Source organism: Malus domestica, chromosome 11 (genome assembly GCF_042453785.1).
Source record: "Malus domestica chromosome 11, GDT2T_hap1".
NCBI classification, from domain to species: Eukaryota; Viridiplantae; Streptophyta; class Magnoliopsida; order Rosales; family Rosaceae; genus Malus; species Malus domestica.
The window spans coordinates 6,200,727-6,226,353 of NC_091671.1; the positions used below are offsets into that span (position 1 = coordinate 6,200,727).

Sequence of the window (25,627 nt, forward strand, 5' to 3'; positions counted from 1 at the left end):
CACGATTCACGTTTTTAGACACAAATGTACTAAATGTTTGCAATCAAGAGTTTAAAAGTGAGAGTGAAGAACAATAAAACTTGATGATCACGAGAGTAAATAACAATAAAACTTGATTGACGAGTATAATAAATTCAACGCCAATTGTTTTTCTTATGTTTTTTTCTTCTAAAATCAACATCACATTAACGAATTGAATATTAAAATAATCCATTGAATAAAAAGTTATTGAAAAGAAAAATATGTAATTCAAAGTTTTGATTACCTTAAAGTACAATCTTTAAGACCATATGATAGTTGGTTTAAACATTCAATAGAAATGGAGAGAAAATGAAGTTGGTTTAAATATTCGATAGAAATTGAGAGAATGAGAAGTTGAAAGAAAAAAGATTGCAAAGAAACTTGAGTTTTATAACTTTATATGCATTTGGACAGATGGATTGGGAGTTGGACAAATGGATTTGCAGTAAATTTGAAAAACAAGAAAAATCTAGTGAATGAAAGACAGCTTCATGTTTCAAACTCAACAGCCCAAATACAAATGAAGCCAACATTTCCACTGCACTAACAAATGAATTATGATAGTTCTTACTTTTTTTTTGTATTTATATGTTAATTACAGGATATAAATTTTTTTTGAGGGCCCTTCCGAAGTGGGGGCTCTAGGCGGGCGCCTACTTGGGCTACCCTTAGGGCCAGGCATGTAGACGAGGGATGTGCGGCAACCTAACATAATCACTGAAACGTTTTGTCTTCAAATGAGTTATTGCGGGGTAAAAAAAAAAAGAGATGGATTGTTTGCCCTCTTATTTCCATACTCTTTCAATCTCCTCTTATTTTGTGTGGTCACGGTTAAGTCACGAAAAGTAATAGGAATATAAAATGTTGACGTGGCTTAACCGTGACCACACAAAACAGGAGGAGATGAGAAGAGTATAGAAATGGGAGGGTAGACAATCCACCTCCAAAAAAAATGGACATGTTGTCTGCCTTCCCCATCTCATACCCTCTTATTTTTGTGATCACAGTTAAGCCACGTCAACATTTTATATTCCCATTGCTTTTTGTCTTATTATTTTTATAAAAAAATCAATATAAAATGTTGACGTGGCTTAACCGCAACTACATAAATAGGAGGGCATGGAAGGGAATGGGATGAGAGAGGGCAGACAATCCAGGTAAAAAAAATAATACCTTTTGATGGTTTTGTTCTTTTTGCCCGTAGGATTTTTTATGAAGTACAATTAGTTTCAGAAGCTAGTTTAGATTACCATTGTGGATTAGGAAGGAAATTGATATGAAATTTTGTTTAGTTTTTGTTTCCCATTTTCTGGAGGATCACAATTTTTCAGCCCCGTTTGAAGGTAAATAGTATCGGTGAAGTTACATTTTTTTACACATTCATGATGATGGAAATACCCTATCGGAAAGTATCACTGTGAGGTTTACTGTAGTGAAATGGAAATAGTGAGAAATTGATTGGTTTCTGTCAGTACTACACTAATTGAAGCCGAAGAATTCTAACCAGCTTCAGTATCTTGGTGGTATATGAATAGTTACTTTCAGAACCCTAGGTTCACTCAAAATGGACTAGAAAATAACATTTATGGCAAATTTCTGTTTTTGTGTTTTTGGGCTTACCAAAAACATTTTATCAATAATATGTTTCATACAAACAAGTTGAAAACTGTAAGGAAAATTCTCTCATTCAAATGGTAAGCCACACAAAGTAGCGGTTTGCCATACATGTTATTTTCTAGTCCATTTTGCGTTAATCTAGGGTTCTGAAAGTAACTATTGCTTTACACTGTTGCACAGCTGTGTACTCTTTGTTCACAAGGATATATTCTAACGAAAACTAATGAAAAGAGTTTGAAAACTTTGAGTTTTAACGATAAGGACAAAATAAATGGTAAAGTGAATAGTAATAGGTTTGATTTTTTAGTGTAAAAATGTGATTTTTCATTAAAGTGAACAGTACCGCGGTCTTTTCGTTAAAACTCCCTATATTCTATGGTAAACAGTTAGGGCTTTTTCAGTTCTATTGCTAGCAAATTGCTCGAAATTATCGGTTTCACTTACTAGTTGTATAATGCAGTTTTTTTATTTTTTTTTGTTTTTTTTTAAATTTTTTATTTAAGTCAAACTATAGATTTTATTGGATTGGATGTTAGATTAGTTACCGACGAAGTTCGAGTCCACACCGTCATGCAAGGGCTCAACTCTTTTTCATTAGTGTGGTAAGAGGCCACTTGCAAAGTGCAGGTGTTTTGATATGTACTGATTCTGAAGGATGTTGCGTCATCTGTTATCCAAAGCGTTGATACACAATCATCACGTTTGAATAGGAGCAGGCTCATGCATAATAATGTGGAGGTTCCTGAGTGGCTTGAACGTCGGATTGTATAAACTCGATGCAGTCATTTGGGTTCTACTTAATTCTGCATCAGTTTGATGACAAAAACAGCAGTAATGACAGCTTCTCATGTTTATGTAGGTCTACCTTGAGAGGTAACCTATTGTTCTATTCCATCAGTCTTTGCACCGATCCGTTGAACTTTGTTTGCACAACCACCATGCTTTCAGTGGAAGAATGCAGATCATGAACAAGAACAAGGATACTTGTGCTCCAAGGTATGTGACTCTTGATTATGCCCTTCACACTCTGGTCTACAACTTTCTGTGTATGAACACATTTTTCTAGAAAATGAGAAGGAAAGAGGAAGAGAGAGAGACCCTCGGGGTGAGAGGTTTTTGTTTTTGATTTTTTTTAAAAATATTGAAGGTATTTTAACATCACCTGTAGGTGAGGTTTCAATAAAAAATAGTAAAATTTAGACATGTGAAATTACAATTTTGTCCATCATTTTTTTGTGTGATAGAAGACTAATTTGTCTTTTCACCATCTTTTGGTTGACAAAGAAAGTTTTATTAATTAGTAGAGATTCTGACAAATTTAAATGATGTGGTTATTAACATCAAATATATGTTACCTTTTTTTTTTTGGGTCAAAAGATGTCACCTAAGATTGTATGTGGTACAAAAATATGTTAAGAATATGAAGGCCTCAGGTGACAAACTTTGATATAGTCCTGCAAATGTCGCTTTTGGTATCTTGATCCTGATGAAGATGGAGATGATGAGAATTATTGAGCTTCACTTTCAGTATTTAGGATATAGGAGGAGAGAGAAGATGAAAGGGATGCGGAGGTGGGGGAACGAATGGGGTCGGGCGGGAGTTGCCGGAAGTAACAGATGCTATGTCGACGAATTTCTGAAAGGAGGAGAGAGAATGTGTTTGGTAGAAGTGTTAAGAAGACTTTGTTGACGTGAAATTTTTTATGAACTAATGTTACCGACATAATATCTTATAATATTAATAAAAAATTATGTCAAAAATATGATAAGTGACAAAAAATTTCTTAAAAAACATAATATTTCTCTCGGTAACAAAGAAGTTAATAGTTTAATTGTTTTCAAATTTGGAAAGGGATCATCTTCGGATTCCTCTCTCTTAATTCATTAAGTTTGAAGATCTGGACAATTGAAATTCGATAAACGACTATAAATAGAGACTCATTTTAAAAGTTGTAATAACTTTTACTATTGGATCAAATTTCAATGATCTGAATTCTCAAATTTAATGGATTAGAATGAAGAGATTTAGAAATATTTCCTTCAAATTTACATGTTGCCTTATTGTGTTGAGCAACAATTATTTCACGTGGGCCACCAAAGATAAAGGTTCCCTTATCCACAAACCATGATTAATCATAATCATGGAAGAAAATATCCAAAATATCGGCGAAATATCGCCGATATTTTCGTTTTTTTGGGTTAACGATATTTTAATAAGTATCTAATGAGTTTTCGATAATATCGCGATATTAACTATAATATCGCATAATATCGCGTTATTAGCTATAATATCGCGATATTTTGTTCAAAAATTCCTGAAAATTTTGAAAAGTCACAATTTTGAACACAGAGGGGTTCGAACCCCTCCCACATTAACTCCTTAGCGCCTTAACCACCATACCATTTATGTTGTTGTGATAATATGCTACAATATATATATATATGCTTTTGTTTTGAATTCTTTTTACAAGAAACAAATTTGCACATTTTCCAAATTTTTTGTGGTATTATATTTTAAATTGTGTCAATTAATTACTTAGTCAATGGCATGTGGTTTTTAATTTTTCTATTTTTTATTTGGTCACTTACATGGTAGGGCTGGAAAAAATTCCGAAAAATCCCAAACCAAACCGAAAAAGTCCCAAACCCAAACCGAAAAATCCCAAACCAAAACCATCCTGAAGTTCGAGAATCCCATCCCGAAAAATACCAAAATTTTCGATATGGGATTGGTTTCCAAATCCCATTTGTTTGGTAATCCCGAAAAATACCGAAGTATTCGGTTTCTTATTGACTTTTGGGTTTTGGTTTTTGAAAACCATTGCCATGGTTGCTAACTACTCTTCAAAATACACTCACTCTACACATAGAGATGATGAAGATAGTGAAAATTTTGAACCTCATAGGAACTCTATGTGGTACTAAGTCACTCATGTATCTTACCATGCAATGTATAAAGTGTAAAATATTGTACTAATTCATTATATATAAATGATTATGGTGTGTTTAGACTTCTTTCATTAATTTCTACATATTTTCTACACTCACAATGTTTGTCAGCTCGCTATATAATCAACTTGATAATGAAAAATCCATCATGCAATGCATTTCCTTCCAATTTTTTGTGATAAACTAATAGATAATTGACTAAATAAACATCCTGCAAAGTTTCAATAAAAATTTCCAAGTTTTTCTTACAATTTCCGTGGTTTCCATGTAATTTTTATCGATATCGATATTATCCCGATATTTCCATCGATATTTCCGTGTTTTCGGACTACCGATATTTCCGATATTACCGATATTTTCTTCCTTGATCATAATTTAGATTATTTAATCTGAGGATTAGCCTTCCTTTTATTCATTTGAAACTTATCAACTATGTTGAAGTCAAGATGTTTTTCAACTTGGAACACTAAGTAATATGTCATATGTTATAATGCAACGGGAGGTAATTTTATTCAAGTGTTTGTTCACTTGTATATTATTACTAATATATGATGTAAATATTCGTATTTTCATCACACTGAAAATTCTATCACGATAGACATTAAGTTATCATTATAATTATCTATCCAACAAACTTAATCAAATTCACCTATGTTAAATCCAGATGTTTTTCAACTTGGAACACAAAATAATATGTCATATGTTGTAATGCAAGAAAGTTAATTTTATTCAAATGCATGTAAATACTCGTATCTTTATCACACTGAAAAATCTGTCGCGATAGACATCAAGTTAATCATAATTATCTATCCAACAAAAACTTAATCAAATTACCCGTCATGGTTGGCCGGTGCCCTTGGACAACTCGTCCTTTCCATGGTTTTCCACAAAACCTGGTGCTCCCCTATACCCGCTGCGCCGCCTGGTTATTTTCTTCCTGTACGTATCTTCAAAGCCGCCAATCAATCCTCTCCACGTCACGATACCAAAAACTCAAACTCTCCATAAACCCACGCGGCTCGCATTTAATGGCTGCTTAACAGGGAACGTTAAAGTCTTCACCGCAGAGGATAACGTAATTTCGTAAAATCTAAAATTTGGTCAGTTGGATAAGGAATTTCAAAACCGGGCCCCTCTGGCTTGTTTATGGAGTTTGAAGCGGACAGTGCAGTGAAGGTCTGAGCTTTTGTCTCTCTCGTTTTGTTGTTTCGAGAAGCTGAGGGGATAAGGGGATAAATAAAAAGGTTGAGACTTTAGGGGATTTTGAACTGTTATTTCTTATTTTCTGTTTGGTTGGTGGGAAAATAATTTTCCGGGAAAATTTCCAAGTCATGGGAAAACCGTTCAGGGACTCTCTTAAAGCGCTTCAAGCAGATATTCAGCACGCCAATACTCTGTAAGTCTCCGCCTTCTCCTTCAATTCAATTTTCCACTAAATACATGAATTTTCACTTTATTTTCCGCTCATCTGCTGCACTAAATTTAGGAGTTTTTTCTCTTGAATTTTTTTTCTTTCCAATTTTTATGTTTTATACTCCCAGTGTCGATTTAAAGACCTTTTTTTTTTCATAGATTAAAAAAAAAAAAATTCTTAGGATCAAAAATTGATTTTTACTATGTAATTATGTATTAATGATGTGGGTTTTATTGATTTCGTGCATTAATTGGACTTTGGAGATGTAACAATTGTGGAATGCTTGTTGATCAAATGCTTTGTTTGGCCACTGTTTTTGTTCAGGGCACTGGATTATCCGAGGGAGAAAGACGGAGCACGTCTTCAGATGAGACTGTCTTACTGTCAGGCGGCCAACTTTTTCCTCTTTCTAGTCCAGTGGACTGACTGTCACCTCGCCGGAGCACTCGGCTTGCTTCGAATTCTTATTTATACGGTACATTCTTTTTTCTCAATCGAGTTTCGTTATTATGTCAATGTGCGATTTTTTTTTCCGCGATGAGAGTGGGAGAGAGCTGAGAGAATTTGAAATGAATTCCTCCGAATGTTGGCTGCATACAGAACTTTTTGAAGTACAACAGTAGTTGTCACATCCCGCCTAGGCTCCATCACATCCCAGGCTCGACCCACCGTATTACGATATTGTTCATTTTGGATCCCGACCATGCCCCTCACGGTTTTGTTTCTGAAAACTCACGTGCAGAACTTCTAAATGGGTCACTCATCCTGGGAATGTTCTGGTCCAATTCTAGCTTAACTTCGGATTTCCGATAGAATCCAAAACCAATGAGCTTTCAAAAGGGCTTGTGGTAGGTAGAGATGAGAATATACATATAAGAATCCATTCCCCTAGGCGATGTGGGGTGTTACAATCCACCCCTTTAGGGGTTCGACGTCCTCGTCGACATACTTCCGGCTAGGGATTGGCTTTGATACCAAATTATCACATCCCGGCCTAGGCCCCCACCACATCTGGGCTCGACTCCATCGTAATACGATATTGTCCGTTTTGGGCCTCGACCAATTCCTCATGATTTTGTTTCTGGGAATTCACGTGATCAGAACTTTCTAATGGGTCACCCGTCCTGGAAATGCTCTGTCTCAATTCTCGCTTAACTTCGGAGTTCCGATGGAACCCGAAGCCAATGAGCTTCCAAAATACCTCGTGCTAGGTAGAGATGAGAATATGCATATAAGACTTATAAGATCCATTTCCTTGGACGATGTGAGATGTTACAGTAGTACAATAGTTGCTTTAAATTTCCTGCTATTTCCCTGAAAACAAAAGAGTCTATGCAATGTGTACTGATGTCCTACTGTGCGTACTGTTATCTGAGGGGAGCACGCTTTTTCGACTGTGGTAGGATGATTGCCGGGCCTGCTGGCCTAGTGGGGTAGCAGCCTTCAGGGTTTTGGGGGCAAGATTTTGGTTTATGTTGTGTCTGTTGGTCTTTATTGTCTAGCATGCTTTGTAATTTCAACGTCCAGCTTCTCAGTTTTTAATTCATTCATTTCGTGCTATCTTCAGAAAATGTAGTAATTGAAATTGACTTCTTGTTTGGTTGTGGGAATGCGATCTATTTGTGCAGACTTATCCAGATGGAAAGACCACCATGTCTGTTTATGAAAGGAAAGCCAGCATCAGAGAATTTTATGGTAAGTAAGATTCAGTAAAGACGTACGTAAATGCTTAGTGTAGTAGTGATATTCGTACGCAAATGCTTTATGCTGCAAGAACATCTTCTTGGGAGGCTGAGAGGGGGGCGGTGGAAGGGTTTGTAGGGGCAGGGGATATAACTTTTTCTTCATCGATATTCATGGATATGTTTTTTGAACACTTTTATTTTCATGGACAGCTGTCATATTTCCTTCGTTGTTGCAACTTCAAAGGGGAATCACAGATGTGGAGGAGAGGAAACAGAAAGAGATTTGCACAGCCAGATACAAAAGAAGGGATGAATCTGAGAGGGGAAAACTCTCTGAAATTGACATCGAAAGAGAAGAAGAGTGTGGAATTTGCATGGAGGTGAACAGAAAAGTCGTGTTGCCTAACTGCAGTCACTCATTGTGTTTGAAGTGTTATCGAGACTGGTAAGCTTTTTGGCCTTTTTTTTCTTGTGTTTTCTTTTATAGTTTTCAACTTATTTGTATACAGCATATTTTCGTTGTATCCATGAATGTGATTTCTGTTAGCAAGAGTGATTTCTTGTCGATGCTTTCTATCTTGCGTGCCACAGATTAATGGAACTGAAATTCTACCTCGAATAAGTGTTAACAACGTTGATTAGGTCATCTTTTCATTTTTTGGGATACTCTCGTACACATTGGACCATGTGTCTTTATAACGTTTCCATCATTAAGTCTTTGGGTTACCCTGTTCGGCTCAGATGAAAGTTTAAAAATGGCCAACGACTTCTCTCGGAATTGACCTTGTTTAATCGAATGATACTGATGCGTAAACCTGGAATTTGGATTTTCCTTTTCCTTGTTTAAATGCTTTTTATTTCCATTCATAAAATCGAGCAGAACCTGATGTTTTCTGCTGTTTGTTTCAGGCATGGTAGGTCTCAGTCATGCCCCTTTTGTCGCGATAGTCTCAAAAGAATCAACTCAGGTGACCTTTGGATCTACACTGAGAAATGCGATGCTCTCGATTTATCATCAATCTTAAGGGAGGACCGTAAGAGACTGTTTATGTACGTTGAAAAACTGCCTCTTATTGTGCCGGATCCTGTTTTTCTACCCTATGATTCTTATGTGCGGTGAGGTTCGTCTACATCTTGCATTCAGGAACTGTGTATATAACAAGCCTTGCCCTACTGTAATTTAAAACCTGTTAACATGTAAATGCACTTTGGCCATTGTTTTGATTCGCTTCAAAAGAGTAAGATGTATTTTGTTCGTGTCATACTTTCGTTCCGCGTTTTTTTCGTTTTGAATTTCATTCATAACTTGAATACAATACTTGCAGTAGGTACATCAATTTGAATCACACTACAAAATGCTATGAGATCAAGAAGAACCAGAGCAGTATGTTGCTGGATCTCGAGTCACGATCTATTGCCTTGAATGCGTACGTAATCTGCGTAAAAGCGACGTTGGTGTTCTTCTGCATGAACATAGGCATGGCCTCCATGACTGGAAACATCAAGACCTGCAATTTCGTCATCCACAGAGATCCTCAAAATCCTGAGCTTGTGAAGGGTGTAGAAGAGAGGACCCATTGTCAAGCTGACCCAGCCCACAATGGCCAAAAGCTCAGCCACTTGGGCTCCGAGCAGCCCCCATCCGCCGCCCATAAAGAGACCGTAAGGCCGTACTGTACCGACGGCGCCTGCATTATAGGCTTGGACAACGAACTCCTCTTTCGCGAACAGCCCTGTAAATATCAAACCCCACGCACCACACCCACCGTGCAATTGGGTCGCCTCTAACGGGTCATCAAATTGTAGTTTTATGGCCAAGATGTTGAACCCCATTAGAACCCAAGCTGCGAAGAAACCACAAACAACGGCAGCCCACGGTTCAACCACGGCACATCCCGACGTTATCGCTACAAACCCACCAAGCACTCCGTTGCAAACATCTAGTGCATCCCAATGACCCACTAGCAAGCGCCGGCCGAATAGGGTAACGATTCCCGCAGTCGATCCAGCTAACGTAGTTGCAACCGCTGTTCGGCCCACGCCAGTCCAATTCCCTTGATCACTTGTGCCCGGATACGCCACAAGAATCTTATCAAACGAGCCCGGATTGAAACCAAACCAACCGAACCACAACAAGAACGTCCCAAGCACCACGAGCGCCGCGTTATGGCCTCTAATGGGTATGGCCTTCCCAAACGCATCAAACCGGCCCACTCTGGGGCCTTCGATGAAAGAGCCCCAAAGCCCGGCAACCCCACCAACCAAATGGACCACGCCACTGTTGTGCTAGGATAGCACCAAACCCGTTGGAACCAACTCAATCTAACCCACAGGAAATTTATCAAATGAAAATGCAAGAACAATATAGAAAATAACACCAAGATTTTAACGAGGTTCCTCCACAGTCAGTGTAACTGGAGTACGTCCTCGGAGCAGTAGGAGCTCACCCAATAATCCACTATCAACCAAATGGGAGTTTACAAAGTGTTGGCAATCTCACAACCCAAAAGCCCAATACACCCAATAGCTCTCACACACCAAAGAAACAAATAGAGAAAGAAATATAATGAATAATTTCTTCTCTATACATATAGCTCAAAGCTATTACAACAACAATTACTTTGGTGGATGATTACTAACCAATTGAAGCAGCAACTTGTTCTTCTTTTTGGGCTCTCTGCAAGACTGCAACTCTCTGAATTTTTCTCTCTATTTTCTCCTCTAAAACAAAAGGGCAGCAGCTCTCTTCTCTCTCTCTCTCTCTACCACACAACCAAATGGAAGAAAGCAACCAAACCCTCCATTATTAAGGAGCCAAAACTCACGGGTGGTAGACAAAAAAGAAAACAACCCATATTTTCTTCCCCAAAACAAGGAAATATGTTGTCCACTTTTGGTTTGTTTATTCTAAAGTATATGGCCACTTGGCCACATAATCCAACAATCTCCACCTTGGCCAAGTTCCGAAAACGCCATGATAAGCCAACAAACACAATTAACACACAACATCACTCCCAAACACTTGCAAGAGAACAACTCATGCCGAGCCAAATGCTCCAAAACTCCTACTGCTCAACGCCTTCTTTATATAGGCAAAATGTGAGCCAAGTTCAAACAGTGAACAAACTTGGCTACACCAACAACCTTAGTCAACATATCAGCGGGGTTGTCTTTAGTTGGAATCTTCTGGAGAATGATTTCCCCTTCACCAACAATTTCACGAACAAAGTGATAACGCACATCTATGTGCTTGGTCCTCGCATGATGAACCTGATACTTAGCCAAATAAATAGCACTTTGACTATCACAATGTACCTCCACCTGCTTCTGATCAATCCCCAAATCTCTAATCAGCCCATGTATCCAAATGGCCTCCTTTATAGCTTCAGCAACTGCCATATATTCAGCCTCTGTAGTAGACAAGGCAACAGACGACTGCAAAATGGACCTCCAACAAACTGGTCCTTTAGCCATAGTAAACACATAGCCTGTAGTAGACTTTCTTCCGTCCAGATCACCTGCATAATCTGAATCAACATAACCAACTGCAAAATGACCAATACCAGAGTCATCTCTCTCAAAGCATAAACCAACATCTCGAGTACCATGGAGATACCTCAATATCCACTTAGCTGCTTGCCAATGCTCTTTACCTGGATTATGCATATATCGACTCACCATGCCAACTGCATGAGCAATATCCGGTCTAGAGCATACCATTGCATACATCAAACTACCAACCAAATTTGCATATGGTATATTTTTCATTTGCAGCTTCTCTTTATCAGTTTTAGGACATTGTAGAGAACTTAATTTAAAATGAGGAGCCAAAGGGGTACTAACCGGTTTGGTTGAATCATGAACTCCAAACTTCCGAATCAACTTCTCAAGGTATTGTCTTTGATTCAAACTAACCAAACCCTTCTCTCTATCTCTAGTGATCTCCATGCCAAGGATCTTCTTCGCTTCACCAAGATCCTTCATCTCAAACTCATTCTTCATTTGTTTCTTCAATTTTTCAATCTCTTCAACATTCTTTGAGGCAATCAACATATCATCAACATATATCAACAAATAAATGAAAGACCCATCTTGCAACTTCTTGAAGTACACACAATGATCATATTGACTTCTAGAATAATTTTGGCCTCTCATAAATTTATCAAACCTCAAATACCATTGCCTTGGAGATTGCTTCAAGCCATAAAGTGATTTCTTCAATTTGCAAAACAAATTTTCCTTCCCTTTCACTATATACCCATCCGGTTGACACATATAGATCTCTTCATTCAAATCACCATGTAGGAAAGCCGTCTTCACATCGAGTTGCACAAGCTCAAGATCATATTGTGCAACAAGAGCTAACATAATACGAATTGAGGAGTGCTTCACAACCGGAGAAAATATTTCATTGTAGTCAATGCCCTCCTTTTGTGCATACCCTTTAGCAACTAATCTTGCTTTAAATCTCACATTGCTTTTCTCATCAGCATCTTCCTTCTTGGCATACACCCATTTGCAACCGATAGCTTTCTTGACCTTAGGCAATTTAGCTAACTCCCAAGTCTTGTTCTTCAAGAGAGAATTCATCTCATCACCCATGGCATTGCACCACCTCTTCTTCTCCTCACTCTCAATGGCTTCCTCATAATTGGATGGAATCTCTTCAGTGATAATAGGAAGAGCAAAAGCAACATAATCACTATACCGAGCTGGCTTGGTAATTTGTCTCTTTCCTCTGTTCTTGGCAATAGACTCTTGAGGTGAAACTTGCTCTTCAACTTGAATAGACTCTTCAAGTTCAACTTCTTCAACATCCTCATGGTCTCCAACTTCTTCACTTGTAGTGGCATCGACATCAGCGGAAATAGGATTTGAAGTATCAGAGGCAACTTTCTCAAGCTCCACCTGTTGGACATCTCTCACATTCTTCTCAGAGACTTTGTACATACTTTCTTCATCAAATGTCACATCTCTGCTGATTACAAGTTTTTTCATCTCTGGGCACCACAACCTGTAACCTTTGACACCACTACTAAAACCAAGAAAAATAGCCTTTTTGGCTCTAGGATCAAGTTTATTTTCAGTCACATGAAAATAAGCAGGTGAACCAAAAATACGGATATAGTCATAATCAGAAGAAGGTTTTCCAATCCATACCTCCATTGGTGTCTTACCCTGAACAGCAGCTGAGGGTAACCGGTTGATGATGTGACATGCATAATTAACTGCTTCTGCCCAAAATGACTTGCTTAAACCCGACTGAGACAACATACATCTAACCTTCTCAAGCAAGGTTCGATTCAATCTTTCTGCAACTCCATTTTGTTGTGGAGTTCCCCGAACATTGAAATGTCTCACAATTCCTTCCTCTTTGCAAACTTTAAAGAAAGGATCGGATGTGTATTCACCACCATTATCCGATCTCAAAATCTTAATCTTTCTCCCAGTCTGGTTCTCAACCATTTTCTTCCAACCCAAGAAAATGCTTAACACCTCACTCTTGTGCTTCATAGTGTAGACCCAAGACCTTCTTAAATAATCATCAACAAAGGTCACGAACCAATGTCTACCACTCAAAGAGGGAGTCTTTGTAGGACCCCAAACATCCGAATGCACATAATCAAGAATGCCCTTCGTCTGATGTACAGCAGTACCAAACTTCACTCTAGTTTGCTTCCCCAAGACACAATGCTCGCAGAAATCAAGCTTACAGGTCATGGCACCTTTTAGAAGACCTTTTTTCACAAGCCCTTGTAGAGCTTTCTCACCGGCATGGCCTAATCTCATATGCCACAATCTAGTAGTATCTGAATCAGATGTGCCCATATTTTCAGAGACTACAGATGCTTCACCTGTCACAGTGCTTCCCTGTAATAAATACAAATGGCCACATCTAGGAGCTTTCATCACAACAAGTGCACCATAAGTAACTTTCAATGTCTGTCCATCTGAATGAAACCTGAAACCCTTGGATTCCAGAGTACCCAAAGAAATAAGATTTTTCTTCAAATTCGGTACATACCGAACACCTGTCAACTCTTTAACCATGCCATCATGCAACTTCAAACGAACTGTACCAATCCCTTTTGTTGTGCAAGGATTGTCATCTCCCATGAACACAACGCCACCATCAAACTCTTTCAAGCTTGAAAACCAATCCTTGTGAGGAGTCATATGATGAGTACAACCCGTATCCAACACCCATTTAGTAGCACAATCAAATGATGAGGAAGTGGTTAAAGCAAAATCAGAAAAATCTGTTTCAACCTCAGCAACATTAGCTTCAGAACTTTCTTTGCCTTTGGTCTTCAATTTAGGACAATCTTTCTTCCAATGGCCCTTATTATGACAAAAGGCACATTCATCCTTTTCCAAAGGTTTTCTACCTTTAGAGTTTCCTCTAGGTCGAGACTGTGATTTTTTCCTGCTAGAAGATGACCTCCTCTCCGATGATCTACCTCTAACAAATAAAGCTTCAGAGGTACTATCATGATTTTTATCTCTATGCCTCATTTCATAATTCATCAAGGCATTTGACACATCTTCAAATTTCACAGTTTCTTTACCATGCATAATAGTGGTAACAAAATGCTCATAAGAGTCCGGCAATGAATTCAACAATATTAAGGCTTTATCTTCATCCTTAATATCCTCATCTAAATTTAACAAGTCGGCAATCAACTTATTAAAAGCATCAAGGTGTCTAATCATTTTTGTACCTTCTTTGTATTGGAAGCGGTAGAGCTTTTTCTTCAAGTGTAGCCGGTTCTCTGCACTCTTCGTCATATACTTGTCTTCCAATTTTTGCCACAAAACACTTGCTACTGTCTCCCGCATCACAAAATACTTCTGAGTTTTTGCAAGGCATAACCGAATTGAAGAGCAAGCCCACAAATTTAATTTTTCCCATTCCGGCTTCGACATAGTTTCCGGCTTCTCTCCCAAAACGGCAAGTAGATCTTGTTGAGCCAACACATCTTTGACCTCACATTGCCACATCCCGAAGTTGTTTGTGCCATCAAACTTTTCCACTTCGAACTTTGCATTTTGCACCGTAGTTCTTGCAAACCCGGAGCTGCTTCCAAAAGGATTTTCATCTTGCCCGTCTGACATCTTTGGCAACTAGACAGTACCCAAGAGCAACTAGTGCTCTGATACCAATTGTTGTGCTAGGATAGCACCAAACCCGTTGGAACCAACTCAATCTAACCCACAGGAAATTTATCAAATGAAAATGCAAGAACAATATAGAAAATAACACCAAGATTTTAACGAGGTTCCTCCACAGTCAGTGTAACTGGAGTACGTCCTCGGAGCAGTAGGAGCTCACCCAATAATCCACTATCAACCAAATGGGAGTTTACAAAGTGTTGGCAATCTCACAACCCAAAAGCCCAATACACCCAATAGCTCTCACACACCAAAGAAACAAATAGAGAAAGAAATATAATGAATAATTTCTTCTCTATACATATAGCTCAAAGCTATTACAACAACAATTACTTTGGTGGATGATTACTAACCAATTGAAGCAGCAACTTGTTCTTCTTTTTGGGCTCTCTGCAAGACTGCAACTCTCTGAATTTTTCTCTCTATTTTTCTCCTCTAAAACAAAAGGGCAGCAGCTCTCTTCTCTCTCTCTCTCTCTCTCTCTCTCTCTACCACACAACCAAATGGAAGAAAGCAACCAAACCCTCCATTATTAAGGAGCCAAAACTCACGGGTGGTAGACAAAAAAGAAAACAACCCATATTTTCTTCCCCAAAACAAGGAAATATGTTGTCCACTTTTGGTTTGTTTATTCTAAAGTATATGGCCACTTGGCCACATAATCCAACAGCCACTTCCGGCAAAGTCAATGGCTCCAGAGCCTAACAACAAGTTACTCGAATTTGGACTAAGCCACCCAGTGGACGACCACACCCAATGAACCACCACGGGGTACACAAACCCGGAAAGAAAGCAAGAGAAAATGAGGTACGCACTAAATTGGGTACGCTCAGCAATTGACCCACTGGTTATACCCGCAACAGCTATGGCAAAAGCCCATTGGAAAAGGAAGAAGCTGTAGTCATAGTCGTAGGTGGAGTTGGGAATGTCATTGAGAGCAAAGAAACTTGTACCAATAAAAGGGTTGGCATTTGAGCCTTCTCCGAATGCAAAGGCAAATCCGAAGAGGTAGTAGGAGAGGCTACCTACCACGGCGTCGACGACGTTGGTAAGCATTATGTTCATGGCGTTCTTGGCTTGAACGGAGCCGGCGCAGAGCATGGCGAAGCCAAGCTGCATGACGAAGACGAGGTAGGCGGAGAAGAGGAGGTAGATGGTGTTGATGGAGTATTCGACGCTTTCCTCCCATGAGGCAGCCATGAGAGAGAGAGAGAGAGAGAGAGAGAGAGAGAGAGAGAGAGAGGGTTGATATTTGAGATGGGTTTTGGTAGTTTTGTTTGTTAATGTGTATGATGAGAGGTTTGAAGTTTGAACTTTGACGGGTAGATGCATGCTGGTAGGTCGCTTTATTAATACATACATGGTACTTGGACATATTTTGAAGACTTAATGGGTGGATAGGCTTACCATCAGTGTTACTATCAATTGCATTGAATTCAGTCCCTGTAGCTAGTTTGCAGATTGTCTATTTACATCTACCTCGACGTCTGCATGTAGGCATGATGACTGTGCTCCTCTTAATTCGGCCTTTAGATTTTGTAACGCGCTTGAAAGTTCCGCAGATGACAGAAAAGACTTTCAAGCAGGGGAGGCAAAATCCGAGGGCACCCGATTGCTTTCACCATAAGAGGATGATGATGGTTTTAGTTTGGACCTGGGGTACTTCATCTTATGAATCTATTTCAAACAAAGAAGAAGACATTTGGAAGGGTACCTTGCAGTTCAAGGCAAGTCAACAAATGAAGGAGTAGCGACAATACTCCGTGTCTTCGTGTTATTTGCTTTGGTATGGTCCAAGGGATTGCTTCTTTCTTCCTTGTGGGCACTGCCCTGCCCGTTTTACTTGCGCAACAAGGTTTGTAAACCTACAGCATGCCGCCCTAGGGCATCGTTTTAATATAATCCTTATGCGAAATCATTGTATGTATCTTCTGCAAAATCCTTTGTAATCGATTTTGCAAATTCGATTACGCAAATATAGTTAACTTGTTCATAAAACTAGAGTTGATTTTATCGAATTCAAAAGTTGCATTCACAATTCGAATTTCCGTAGAAAACAAACTGGCAGTACATTGATCATTCTGATGAATTTCCTCATATACCAACTAAAAACAATAAGAAATCAAATCAGAGGAACATCTTATTATATACTAAGAAGTGAAATTACAGTCTCTCGTGATCAAAAGTCTGCTTCTGCACATGGTGGAGATTAGAAAGTCGTCGTCACCTCTACCGGTCATTGACAAAATAGCTTTCATCTGCAGTCAGTCCGTCCTCAAAGCCGGTTGAAGCTGGCCGAGGCACAACTTGAGTTTCTTCAAACTGAGGCTGCACCGGTGGTCCTAATGATAAGTCGACGCCTTTAAGCAAATCTTCATCGTCTAAAAGAAAGTCTTCATCCTCTAAAAGCGATTCACCACCTCCGCCATCCAAGCATATCGGACAAGAACAAACGCCACTGGTCGTCGTGGGACAATCATGATCAGAAAAATCTGGCGGCATTGCATTCAGGTCAATGCCGCTCTTGCACTCCTGATCTTGATTAGTTCCACTGATCTTCTTATTGCTTTCATCAACGTGCACAAGAGAACTACTTTTCCTTGCTCTCTCGTTCTCCGGTTTCTCCTTCAATTCTCGGGTTGGATGATCTTTCATGTTCGCGCACCTCGGATTCTTTTTAAGCCGGCAAAGAACAACCGTTCGGGATTTATGATCGGAGCCATTGCCATCGACGATTTCTTGGGTTTGACGAAGACTGTATTCTTCTAGGAGCCAGCCACCGTCCTGGTCACACCCCTCGTTCTTATACTTGAAACACCTCTTATCTCCAATTGGTTTTCCTTCAAAATCCTTAACCATCTTATATGAGCTCTGGCTCCAGGTGACTCCGGCGTCAATGGTGCGTTTGATGTAGCTCGACGGCAGATAATGCAGTTCGTAGAACAAATACAAGTCTTGATCCACAAGGGAACGTCCGCCGAAATTCTCCCAGATAACCCACGGCTCCATCTCCCCGAAGGGGTCGAACTCGTGCATGAAGCTCCGGCAGTACGCCATAAACTTCTTTCCGGCGACGACTCTGTTGGAAAGATAGAAACCGACCAGTTCTTGATCGGTTGGAAGGAATCGAAAACCCGGCGGCACGTTACCGTAAGAACCCATCAGCGTATTGCCGTAGAAATTCTCCATTGTTAAGTTAACCAGGGCTCTAGATTTTGATTCTTGAAGATTTGACTGATCGGCGAAAAAGAAATATTCCGACTCGGAAATGGGTTTTCCGATGAATATAGAAACTCTCTCTCTCTCTCTCTCTCTCTCTCTCTCTCTCTCTAGCAATGCGTAGTGCACTGCAACTGTGTGCTAAATAGGGTGTTTCGGTCCATTTTCAACCGTTGGATCTAATCCATCCAACGGTGGATGATGTCCTTTATTTATCCAAATGGAGGGTATTAACGATATTTCGAATTTTCGTATTTTATTTATTTGCCCAAATTTTGGTATTTTTACCAAAACCGAATTGTAATTTTCCATTTTTACCAAATTTCATTTACCTCGTTTTCTCGAGCGTTCACCAATGCCGAGCCATCATTCCTGCCAAGTGTGAGGAGGAGGAGAGTGGAAGTCCGGAACCGGGTCGGATAAAATCCGACGAGGTAACAGTCTGAGTAATTTGGATCACCGATGTGAGTCGCCTGCCATCTGTTTGATAAATTGCTTGTGGTTCAAGTTAGTGTGAATAGTTTTCCTTGTACATTGCATTTGAATTGCTCTGTTATTTGCAATTGCACTATTTTCAATTGGTTAGGATATCATTTACTGGATTCATGTTTGGCAATGGCAACTAGGGAGGAGGCGCAATGGCTTGATACTCCAAAGTCTCAACGATGGTATAATAGGACAATATAAATGCTATGATGAATGTATGGTGTTTCAGAATGCTTTCATAGGAACAGTGATCTTTTATCGTTTATTGATCAGCGAATGCAATTACTGGATAACGCTTACTTGTTCATTGTGCGTCAATGTTTTCTCACCTCATGAGTGGAATAGTAACATATCAAAAGAAAAAGGTGTAGTTTTTCGGTTTTCTAGTTTGTTCTTAATCTATTCAAATTTTAGTATGTGTGAGTTTGTAGGTTTGCGCATCTCGTCATATGTGTTTTGTTGATTGGGATGTCTTTAGTTATTCATGACCATCTAGATGCTTTCTTGTAGTTGTTTTTCCTCCCATATAGTTTGTTCTGATGACTCCCTCACCAGCCAGAAATTACTGTTATACTATAGCCTATGGCTAAGAGTCCTCTGCTATGTTTCTGCTGCTTGCTTTCCCGCAAGTAGGGGACTGGGTTTGTGGAGGCTGGGGTTGATGCAACTCATTTTAGTTATACATGACGAGATTATGTGATTTTGGAATTTAAAGTTTTAACTTACCAAATGCATCAGGATTTTTATGTTTCGCAACTAGGGAAGCCAAGACAGTTTGGGCCGGCACGAGGCTACTGGTGTCCGAACCAATTGGTCATATACAGGATTTAGTTCTCCTAACCTGTTGTATCTAGTGATAATATATTGGTTTGTAATGCTTTTTTGGAATAAGGATCCTCTAAACATAGTTTAGTCTATGAAAAAAATTCAATTGCTTCATGTTGAACTTGTTCTTTATCCTTCAACGCTTTCTCATCTGAAATGAGTTAGCAGAACGGTAGAATGACCAGTCCTAAGTTATTTGTTTCTTATGTGACTGTTCCTCTTGATCTAAGCTTTGAATTGGTGATGGAGACGGTTAAAATAATACCTTACATGTTGATGCATAAGAAACTACAGATGGGTGTAGTTCTGTACTGGTGAAATTTTATTGTAATGTGCTTTGAGATACTGTTCGCTTTGGTGAGATCAGTTGTCCTGTCATCTATATGCTTTCAGAGTGTTGCATGGCATCTTTTTTTTACCTCATTCGTCCTTAATTCTCTAGGTTTTACATTGATGAGTCGGACATGTTTGAAGTATGGAGGTCTGTAAGAAGACTAGTAATGATTTTCTTAATCTTGTTTTGGTTACTTTTCGTTTATAGGGTATTATGGATGAATCAATGATTCTCACAATGCTGGGCAGATGTCTGTAGATAGTAGAGTAGGTTGTGACGGCTAACTAGCAGTGATTCTTTAGCAATTACATGGAAATACAGACGTAAGATGTGGTGTTTACATGTCTTAAATTGGGATTGCTTTGGGTCAGATGGATTCAACAACAATGCAGACCATGATGATGACGGGACTGTTCTGCATTGTTAGATTAACAATCAGACGGTCTTGATGAGTTGACTTAAGAATGCCCATGGAAGGTAGATTTGAAACTTCAATTCCAAGCAACCTTCAAAGGACATTAGCAACTACATGGTGCAACGACAGATGTGTCCGGATATCTTTGAATGATGCAGGAACAGATGTACCATGGTGCAACAACATGGATTGTCTCAAGCGACTTGGTGGTCGTATTACTGGGACGTCTTTGAATGCTGTAGGGAATATAATGATTTCATTTTGCTCTTTTTGTTTGGCTCTTGATAATTATGCAATCTCGTATTTGTCCTTTGGATCTGAACTGGTTCTATATTTGTGTGATTAAATTTTCCGACCAAATATGCGATCGATCTTTCATGGGCTCCGACGGAATATTTAGCGCCATGGATTCTTTCATTGTTATGCCAATGTGTTTCTGTGCTTTTTCATATTTTCAATTCATCTTAAAAACCAACTTGTGAGTCTATACATTCTAAGTAAACAATTACACGTTGATCAGGAAGTAACTCCATAACAACAAGAAATCAAAGAAACATCTTCTATATAAACTAAAACAGAAATTACAATCTCTCACCGTCGAAATCAGACAGTCGTAGTCACCTATACGTCTCCGATCTACTGATCATTGAACACAATTGCCCATCCACAAACAGTCGTTCCAAAAACTCATCCCATCCAACGGCAAAGGCACTTGAGTTCCGTCAATTTGAGGCAGCTTCCCTAGTGACCATGCAGATCCACAGTCTAATGGTGGTAACAAATCGTCGAGATCAAAAAACATATCTTCACCGTTCTCAAAAAGAAGGTCTTCATCCTTCAAAAGCGACTCACCACCTTCGCTGGCAAAGCTTACTGGCACATAATCATGATCAGAAAAACTTGCAGGCATGGTACTACCGTCAATGTTGCTTATGCACTGCTGGTCATGATTAATAGCGTCACTAATCATCTTGTAATTGCTTTCATCGAAGGGCACGACAGGAGCACTGCTAGTACTAGGGCAGTTTTGTAGTTCCTCTACGGTATGGGTGATCACACTAGTAGTATTTTGTGATCCCACTTCGTTTCTTGCCTTCTTTTTCGCCGGTTTCTGCTTGACTTCTTTTCTTGCCTTCTTTTTTGCCGGCTTCTCCTTGACTTCTTTTCTTGCTCTCTTTTTTGCCGGCTGCTCGTTCACTTGTTGGGTTGAGTTCGAACAATTCTTCTTGTTTCCGCTCCTAGAATTCTTTTTAAGTCGGCAGAGAACTACCTTCCCAATTTCGTGATCGGAGTCATCAGCGCCAGCAACTACACTAGGAAGAATGCTGTACTCTTCCAAGAGCCAGTCACCGTCATGCTCACACCCTTCCTTCTCATACCGCAAATTCCTCTTTTTCCCCATAGCTTTTTCATTCTGCAAATCCTTAACCAGCTTTGAATTGGATTCGCTCCAGGTACCACCGGCGTCAATTTCACGTTTGATGCGCGCCTGGCTTCTAGTCTTGAGTTGGCAGAAGAAGTACAAATCTTGATCTTCAAGTCCCGGTCCGCCGAAATTCTCCCAAACCACCCACGGTGGAGTCTTGCCGAAGAGGTCGAACTCGTAGATAAGATTAAAATTGTTGCAGTCCGCCATTAAGGGCTCTCTGTGGAGGACTCTGTTGTAGAGGAAGAAACTGATCAATTCCTGATCGGTCGGATGAAACCGAAAACCCAGCGGCATACCATTAGAACCCAGCAGCGGATTTTCATAAAAACCCAGCGGCACAACACCACCATAACGCTCCGCCTCCATTGTTAAGACGTCGTTGGGTTTCTCTGTGTTAATTATGTGAATTAACGTGGAAGAAATTAGGGTTTGATGAGGACAAGGACCTTCTCTGTTGTTTTCACTCTTTCTATTTTGGTGCGAAATCGTATGAGTTCTTTCCTTACCGGGGTAGGTGATTATATACTTTTTCTTCCCATGTCTCTGCCGTTGGATCTAATCTCATCCGATGGCTGGGCGCGTTTCGCATAAGTAGCCGTTGGGTTGTGCAAAATAGTCACGTGGTTAGGGATTCAAGGGAATTTGAAATATCCTACAGTGCATAGGAAAAGTATATCTATACTTTCTCCCGCGTTGTTGTTCGCGGGAGCCACCGCCATCCCGCCACCGGAAGTCGGAAACCGGGTTGGATAAAATCGGGCTGGAGATTAGACACCCTCATTGATTTGTACTATAAACTATCTCTCCCTTGTAAGATGTGAGTGTCAAGGAGAATGAGTTCTTGTTCTTGACAAACTGATAGCTCAGTGTATGAGTTATCATGTTGAGGAAATTCTGATCCTACTTGGCTAAGATTAAGAGTCCTAATAACATGTAATTATATTCATGTAACCCTATCAAGACTTGACAAGAGTTTAAAACTTACTAGGACTATATCGAAACCCTAATCTATTTGGAATATCCGAGGTATCAGTTAATAGGCATGATATCAAGGGAGTATGGATATATATAGGGAGGTCCCTGCACTCACAGCGCCGTCCCTTTTTGAGCGAACCTTATTCTAGCTGGATTATTGGCTGCTGAGTGTAGAAGACCTTCTGTTATTCATTGCAGCAATGTCGAGCTCTTCTTCTTCAGGTAAGTCTATTATGTTTACGTATGCATGTCATTGTATGTATGTGATTCTATGCATGCAGTGTTTTAACGTCCAACATGTGGTATCAGAGCACACAATGTCGTGTTTAGAATCCTTACAAACACAAGAATATGTTGATTAAAATGCATGATCCTAACATAAGGCTTTCGTGCAATGAAATTGAAATAGTTATTGACTATTACCGACAGACATCATGTTTAGAATAATATCACTTATACACGCACACATGTTTATATATATATATACATGTACCTATTTTGCAAGTTTTATTTTCAGGAGAACAAGGACGAGTCTTCGGATCTCGGAAGACCAAAACGTAATGAGTTACTGTCACTATATGACCTGGCAGACAAATCTTTTGTGAATCATGATCAATTTCAACTCAAAAGTGTTTGAATCATGCTTCAGTTCATCTATTCAAGTTGAACAGAACGATTAAATTGATGGTGAATATATTTTGAGATAATTCTAAAGAATTCTTATATTCAGTCATGCTTAATTAGTGATAAGTGAGATGAAAAATTATCTAAAGATGTGACTGGTATCATATGATTTTTTATGCCGTTAATTGTTCATACCCTGAACTTTTAATGAAGAGCTTATGAGAACAAGTACTGAATTATATGTTGTTGATACAACTATGACTTCTCTTAACTTCTCCAATATCGAAACACTAACTGATTCCAACTATAAGAAATGTAATGAAGACATGGAGATATCTCTTGGCATGATGGATTTCGATTTGGCTTTAAGGGAAGACAAACCTGCAGCGATAACAACTACAAGCACAGTAGAAGAAAAACTGAAGTTTGCTCAATGGGAGAAGGTAAATAGAATGGCTCTTATGATTATGAGGAGGGCCATGACTAGCAGTGTGAAAGGTGGCATTCCAAAGAGTGACAGTGCAAAAGAATTTTTGATGCAGTGGGAAACAAATTTAAGGAGTCTGAGAAAGCTGAAACAGGGAATTTTCTCACAAAACTGAAGTCCATGAAGTTTGATGGTGTTGGTAACGTGAGAGAACACATACTAAAGATGTCAGACATAGCACAGAAGCTGAAGGAACTAGAGCATCCAATCACAAATAAGTTTCTAGTGCATATTGAATTCCTTAACTGCACAGTATGGCCAGTTGAAAGTGTCATACAACACTCAGAAAGCAACTTGGGACATCGATGACTTAATCTCCATGTGTGCACAAGAGGAATTGAGGTTGTCAACTGATAAAGTGGAGACTGTGAACCTTGTTCACATTGCAAAGGGCAAACATGTTGCAGTTGATCAGTCATCTGTGGCTGCTGGTAAGCAGAAGAAAACAATACATTATTCTTCTTTTAAAAATACTAAACCCCTTAAACGATCTCAAAAGTTTAAAGCCATCTTTGAAGCACCAAAGCTTTGTTAGTTGGCCATCTAAGGAAAGATTGTACTGGTTTTAAAAATTGGCTTGTTAAGAAAGGTAATGAAATCAATGTTTATGTTTGTTTTGAGTCAAATTTGATTTATGTCCCTTCTTTTAGTTGGTGGTTTGATACTGGTTGCTCAATCCACATTACAAATACCTTGCAGGGATTCACAAACCTAAAGAAGAGAAATAATGAAGTTTACAATGTTTTTGTTGGAAATGGGAGCAAAGTAGCAGTCGAGTCAGTTGACAGTGTCTCTTTAAAGCTTTCTTCTGGTTTTATTTTGTTTCTTAGTCCAGTACTCTATGTACATTCTATGAGAAGGAATTTGATTTTAGCTTCTAAGTTAGTCAAATAAGGTTCTACTTTTATTAGAGAAAATGAAAGTGTAAGACTTTTCCTTTTGAATAAATTAAACACTTTGCTTGGTTATGCCTTACTTCATGTTGATATGTGGCAACTGCAGTGTGATTACTTACATGAATGTTTCACAGTTCGTCACATTGATTCCAAGAGACTATCTCAAAATGAAAACTCTCCCATACTTTGGCATTAAAGACTCGGCCATATATCCAAAGAAAGACTTGTGATTTTAACTAAACAAAATCTTATACCAAATCTCAATTTTGAAAGTCCTCCAACCTGCATTGATTGTTTTAAAGGAAAAATGACCAACACCAGGAAATTAGGATCCACAAGAAACAACCAACTATTGGAGATAATTCATATAGATATGTGTGGCCCTTTTCCAAATAAAACAATCTGTGGCAACTCCTATTTTGTCACATTCATTAACGACTTTTCAAGATATTGTTATGTGTATCTTATATCTGAAAAATCTTCTGCTCTTGATTGTTTAAGACATACAAAAATGAGGTTGAAAACCAGCTAGAAAAGAGCATTAAAATAGTGAGATCAGATAGGGGTGGTGAGTATTTTGGCAGGTTCACAGAGATTGGACAACACAATGGAGTCTTTGCATATTACCTTGAAGCCTCGGGGATCATTGCTCAGTACACCACTCTAGGTACTCTCAAAATGGAGTAGCAGAAATGAAGAACATGATTCGATCCATGTTTTCATGGTCTAAACTTCCAATTTTTCTGTGGGGAGAAACACTTAAAACAACCAATTACATACTCAATAGGGTTCCAAGTAAGTCTGTCAAAGTCATACCTTTTGAAGCTTGGACAGGAAGAAAACCAAGTTTTAATCATTTCATGTATGGGGATGTAGAGCTGAAGCACGGTTTTATAATCATCATGAAAGGAAGTTGGACTCAAGAACTATCACTTGCAGGTTCATTGGATATGCAGACAAGTCCAAGGTTTTTAAGTTCTACTATCCTGATTCTCACACTAGAATTCAGGAGACTAACAATGCAAAGTTCATCGAAGATCTGGAAGAAGAAACAATGCATCACAGTACCTCAGATTTC

General features: G+C 39.1%; 4 protein-coding genes and 1 long non-coding RNA gene across 5 annotated transcripts; 2 read left to right on the top strand and 3 right to left on the bottom strand.

Annotated features, from left to right (window-relative positions):
• Positions 1-5,502: 5,502 nt before the first annotated feature.
• LOC103447404 (E3 ubiquitin-protein ligase AIRP2) lies at positions 5,503-8,948 on the top strand. Its single transcript, XM_008386591.4, has 5 exons — positions 5,503-5,983; positions 6,326-6,476; positions 7,630-7,696; positions 7,897-8,131; positions 8,596-8,948. Exons 1-5 carry the CDS (start codon positions 5,919-5,921, stop codon positions 8,804-8,806), a joined length of 729 nt encoding a protein of 242 aa, XP_008384813.1. The 5' UTR covers positions 5,503-5,918; the 3' UTR covers positions 8,807-8,948.
• Positions 8,935-16,204, bottom strand: LOC103447405 (ammonium transporter 1 member 3-like). The gene is made up of 2 exons (XM_070808107.1): positions 15,518-16,204; positions 8,935-9,964 (listed from the first exon to the last, which is right to left on the bottom strand). Exons 1-2 carry the CDS (start codon positions 16,189-16,191, stop codon positions 9,091-9,093), a joined length of 1,548 nt encoding a protein of 515 aa, XP_070664208.1. The 5' UTR covers positions 16,192-16,204; the 3' UTR covers positions 8,935-9,090.
• Positions 16,205-17,088: 884 nt separating this feature from the next.
• Positions 17,089-18,048, bottom strand: LOC108174519 (NAC domain-containing protein 35-like). The gene has a single exon (XM_017335577.3). The coding sequence runs from the start codon at positions 18,046-18,048 to the stop codon at positions 17,089-17,091; it is 960 nt and encodes a 319-aa protein (XP_017191066.3).
• A 287-nt stretch (positions 18,049-18,335) lies between these two features.
• On the top strand, positions 18,336-20,460 carry LOC139189587 (uncharacterized). The gene is made up of 2 exons (XR_011573361.1): positions 18,336-18,512; positions 19,931-20,460. It is a non-coding gene; the product is annotated as an uncharacterized lncRNA (long non-coding RNA).
• Positions 20,461-20,731: 271 nt separating this feature from the next.
• Positions 20,732-22,029, bottom strand: LOC103447647 (NAC domain-containing protein 83-like). The gene has a single exon (XM_008386834.3). It carries the CDS (start codon positions 21,931-21,933, stop codon positions 20,782-20,784), a length of 1,152 nt encoding a protein of 383 aa, XP_008385056.2. The 5' UTR covers positions 21,934-22,029; the 3' UTR covers positions 20,732-20,781.
• Positions 22,030-25,627: the final 3,598 nt, after the last annotated feature.

Bases quoted from the DNA above. Each gene is read 5' to 3' on its own strand.
- LOC103447404 (XM_008386591.4), top strand. From the start codon at position 5,919: ATGGGAAAACCGTTCAGGGACTCTCTTAAAGCGCTTCAAGCAGATATT. The intron at 6,477-7,629 runs GTACATTCTTTT...CTATTTGTGCAG, and splicing joins TTCGAATTCTTATTTATACG to ACTTATCCAGATGGAAAGAC. The intron at 7,697-7,896 runs GTAAGTAAGATT...TTTCATGGACAG, and splicing joins CAGCATCAGAGAATTTTATG to CTGTCATATTTCCTTCGTTG.
- LOC103447405 (XM_070808107.1), bottom strand. From the start codon at position 16,191: ATGCATCTACCCGTCAAAGTTCAAACTTCAAACCTCTCATCATACACA. The intron at 9,965-15,517 runs GTGGCCAAGTGG...CTAGCACAACAG, and splicing joins GGAAGTGGCTGTTGGATTAT to TGGCGTGGTCCATTTGGTTG.
- LOC103447647 (XM_008386834.3), bottom strand. From the start codon at position 21,933: ATGGAGGCGGAGCGTTATGGTGGTGTTGTGCCGCTGGGTTTTTATGAA.
- LOC108174519 (XM_017335577.3), bottom strand. From the start codon at position 18,048: ATGGAGAATTTCTACGGCAATACGCTGATGGGTTCTTACGGTAACGTG.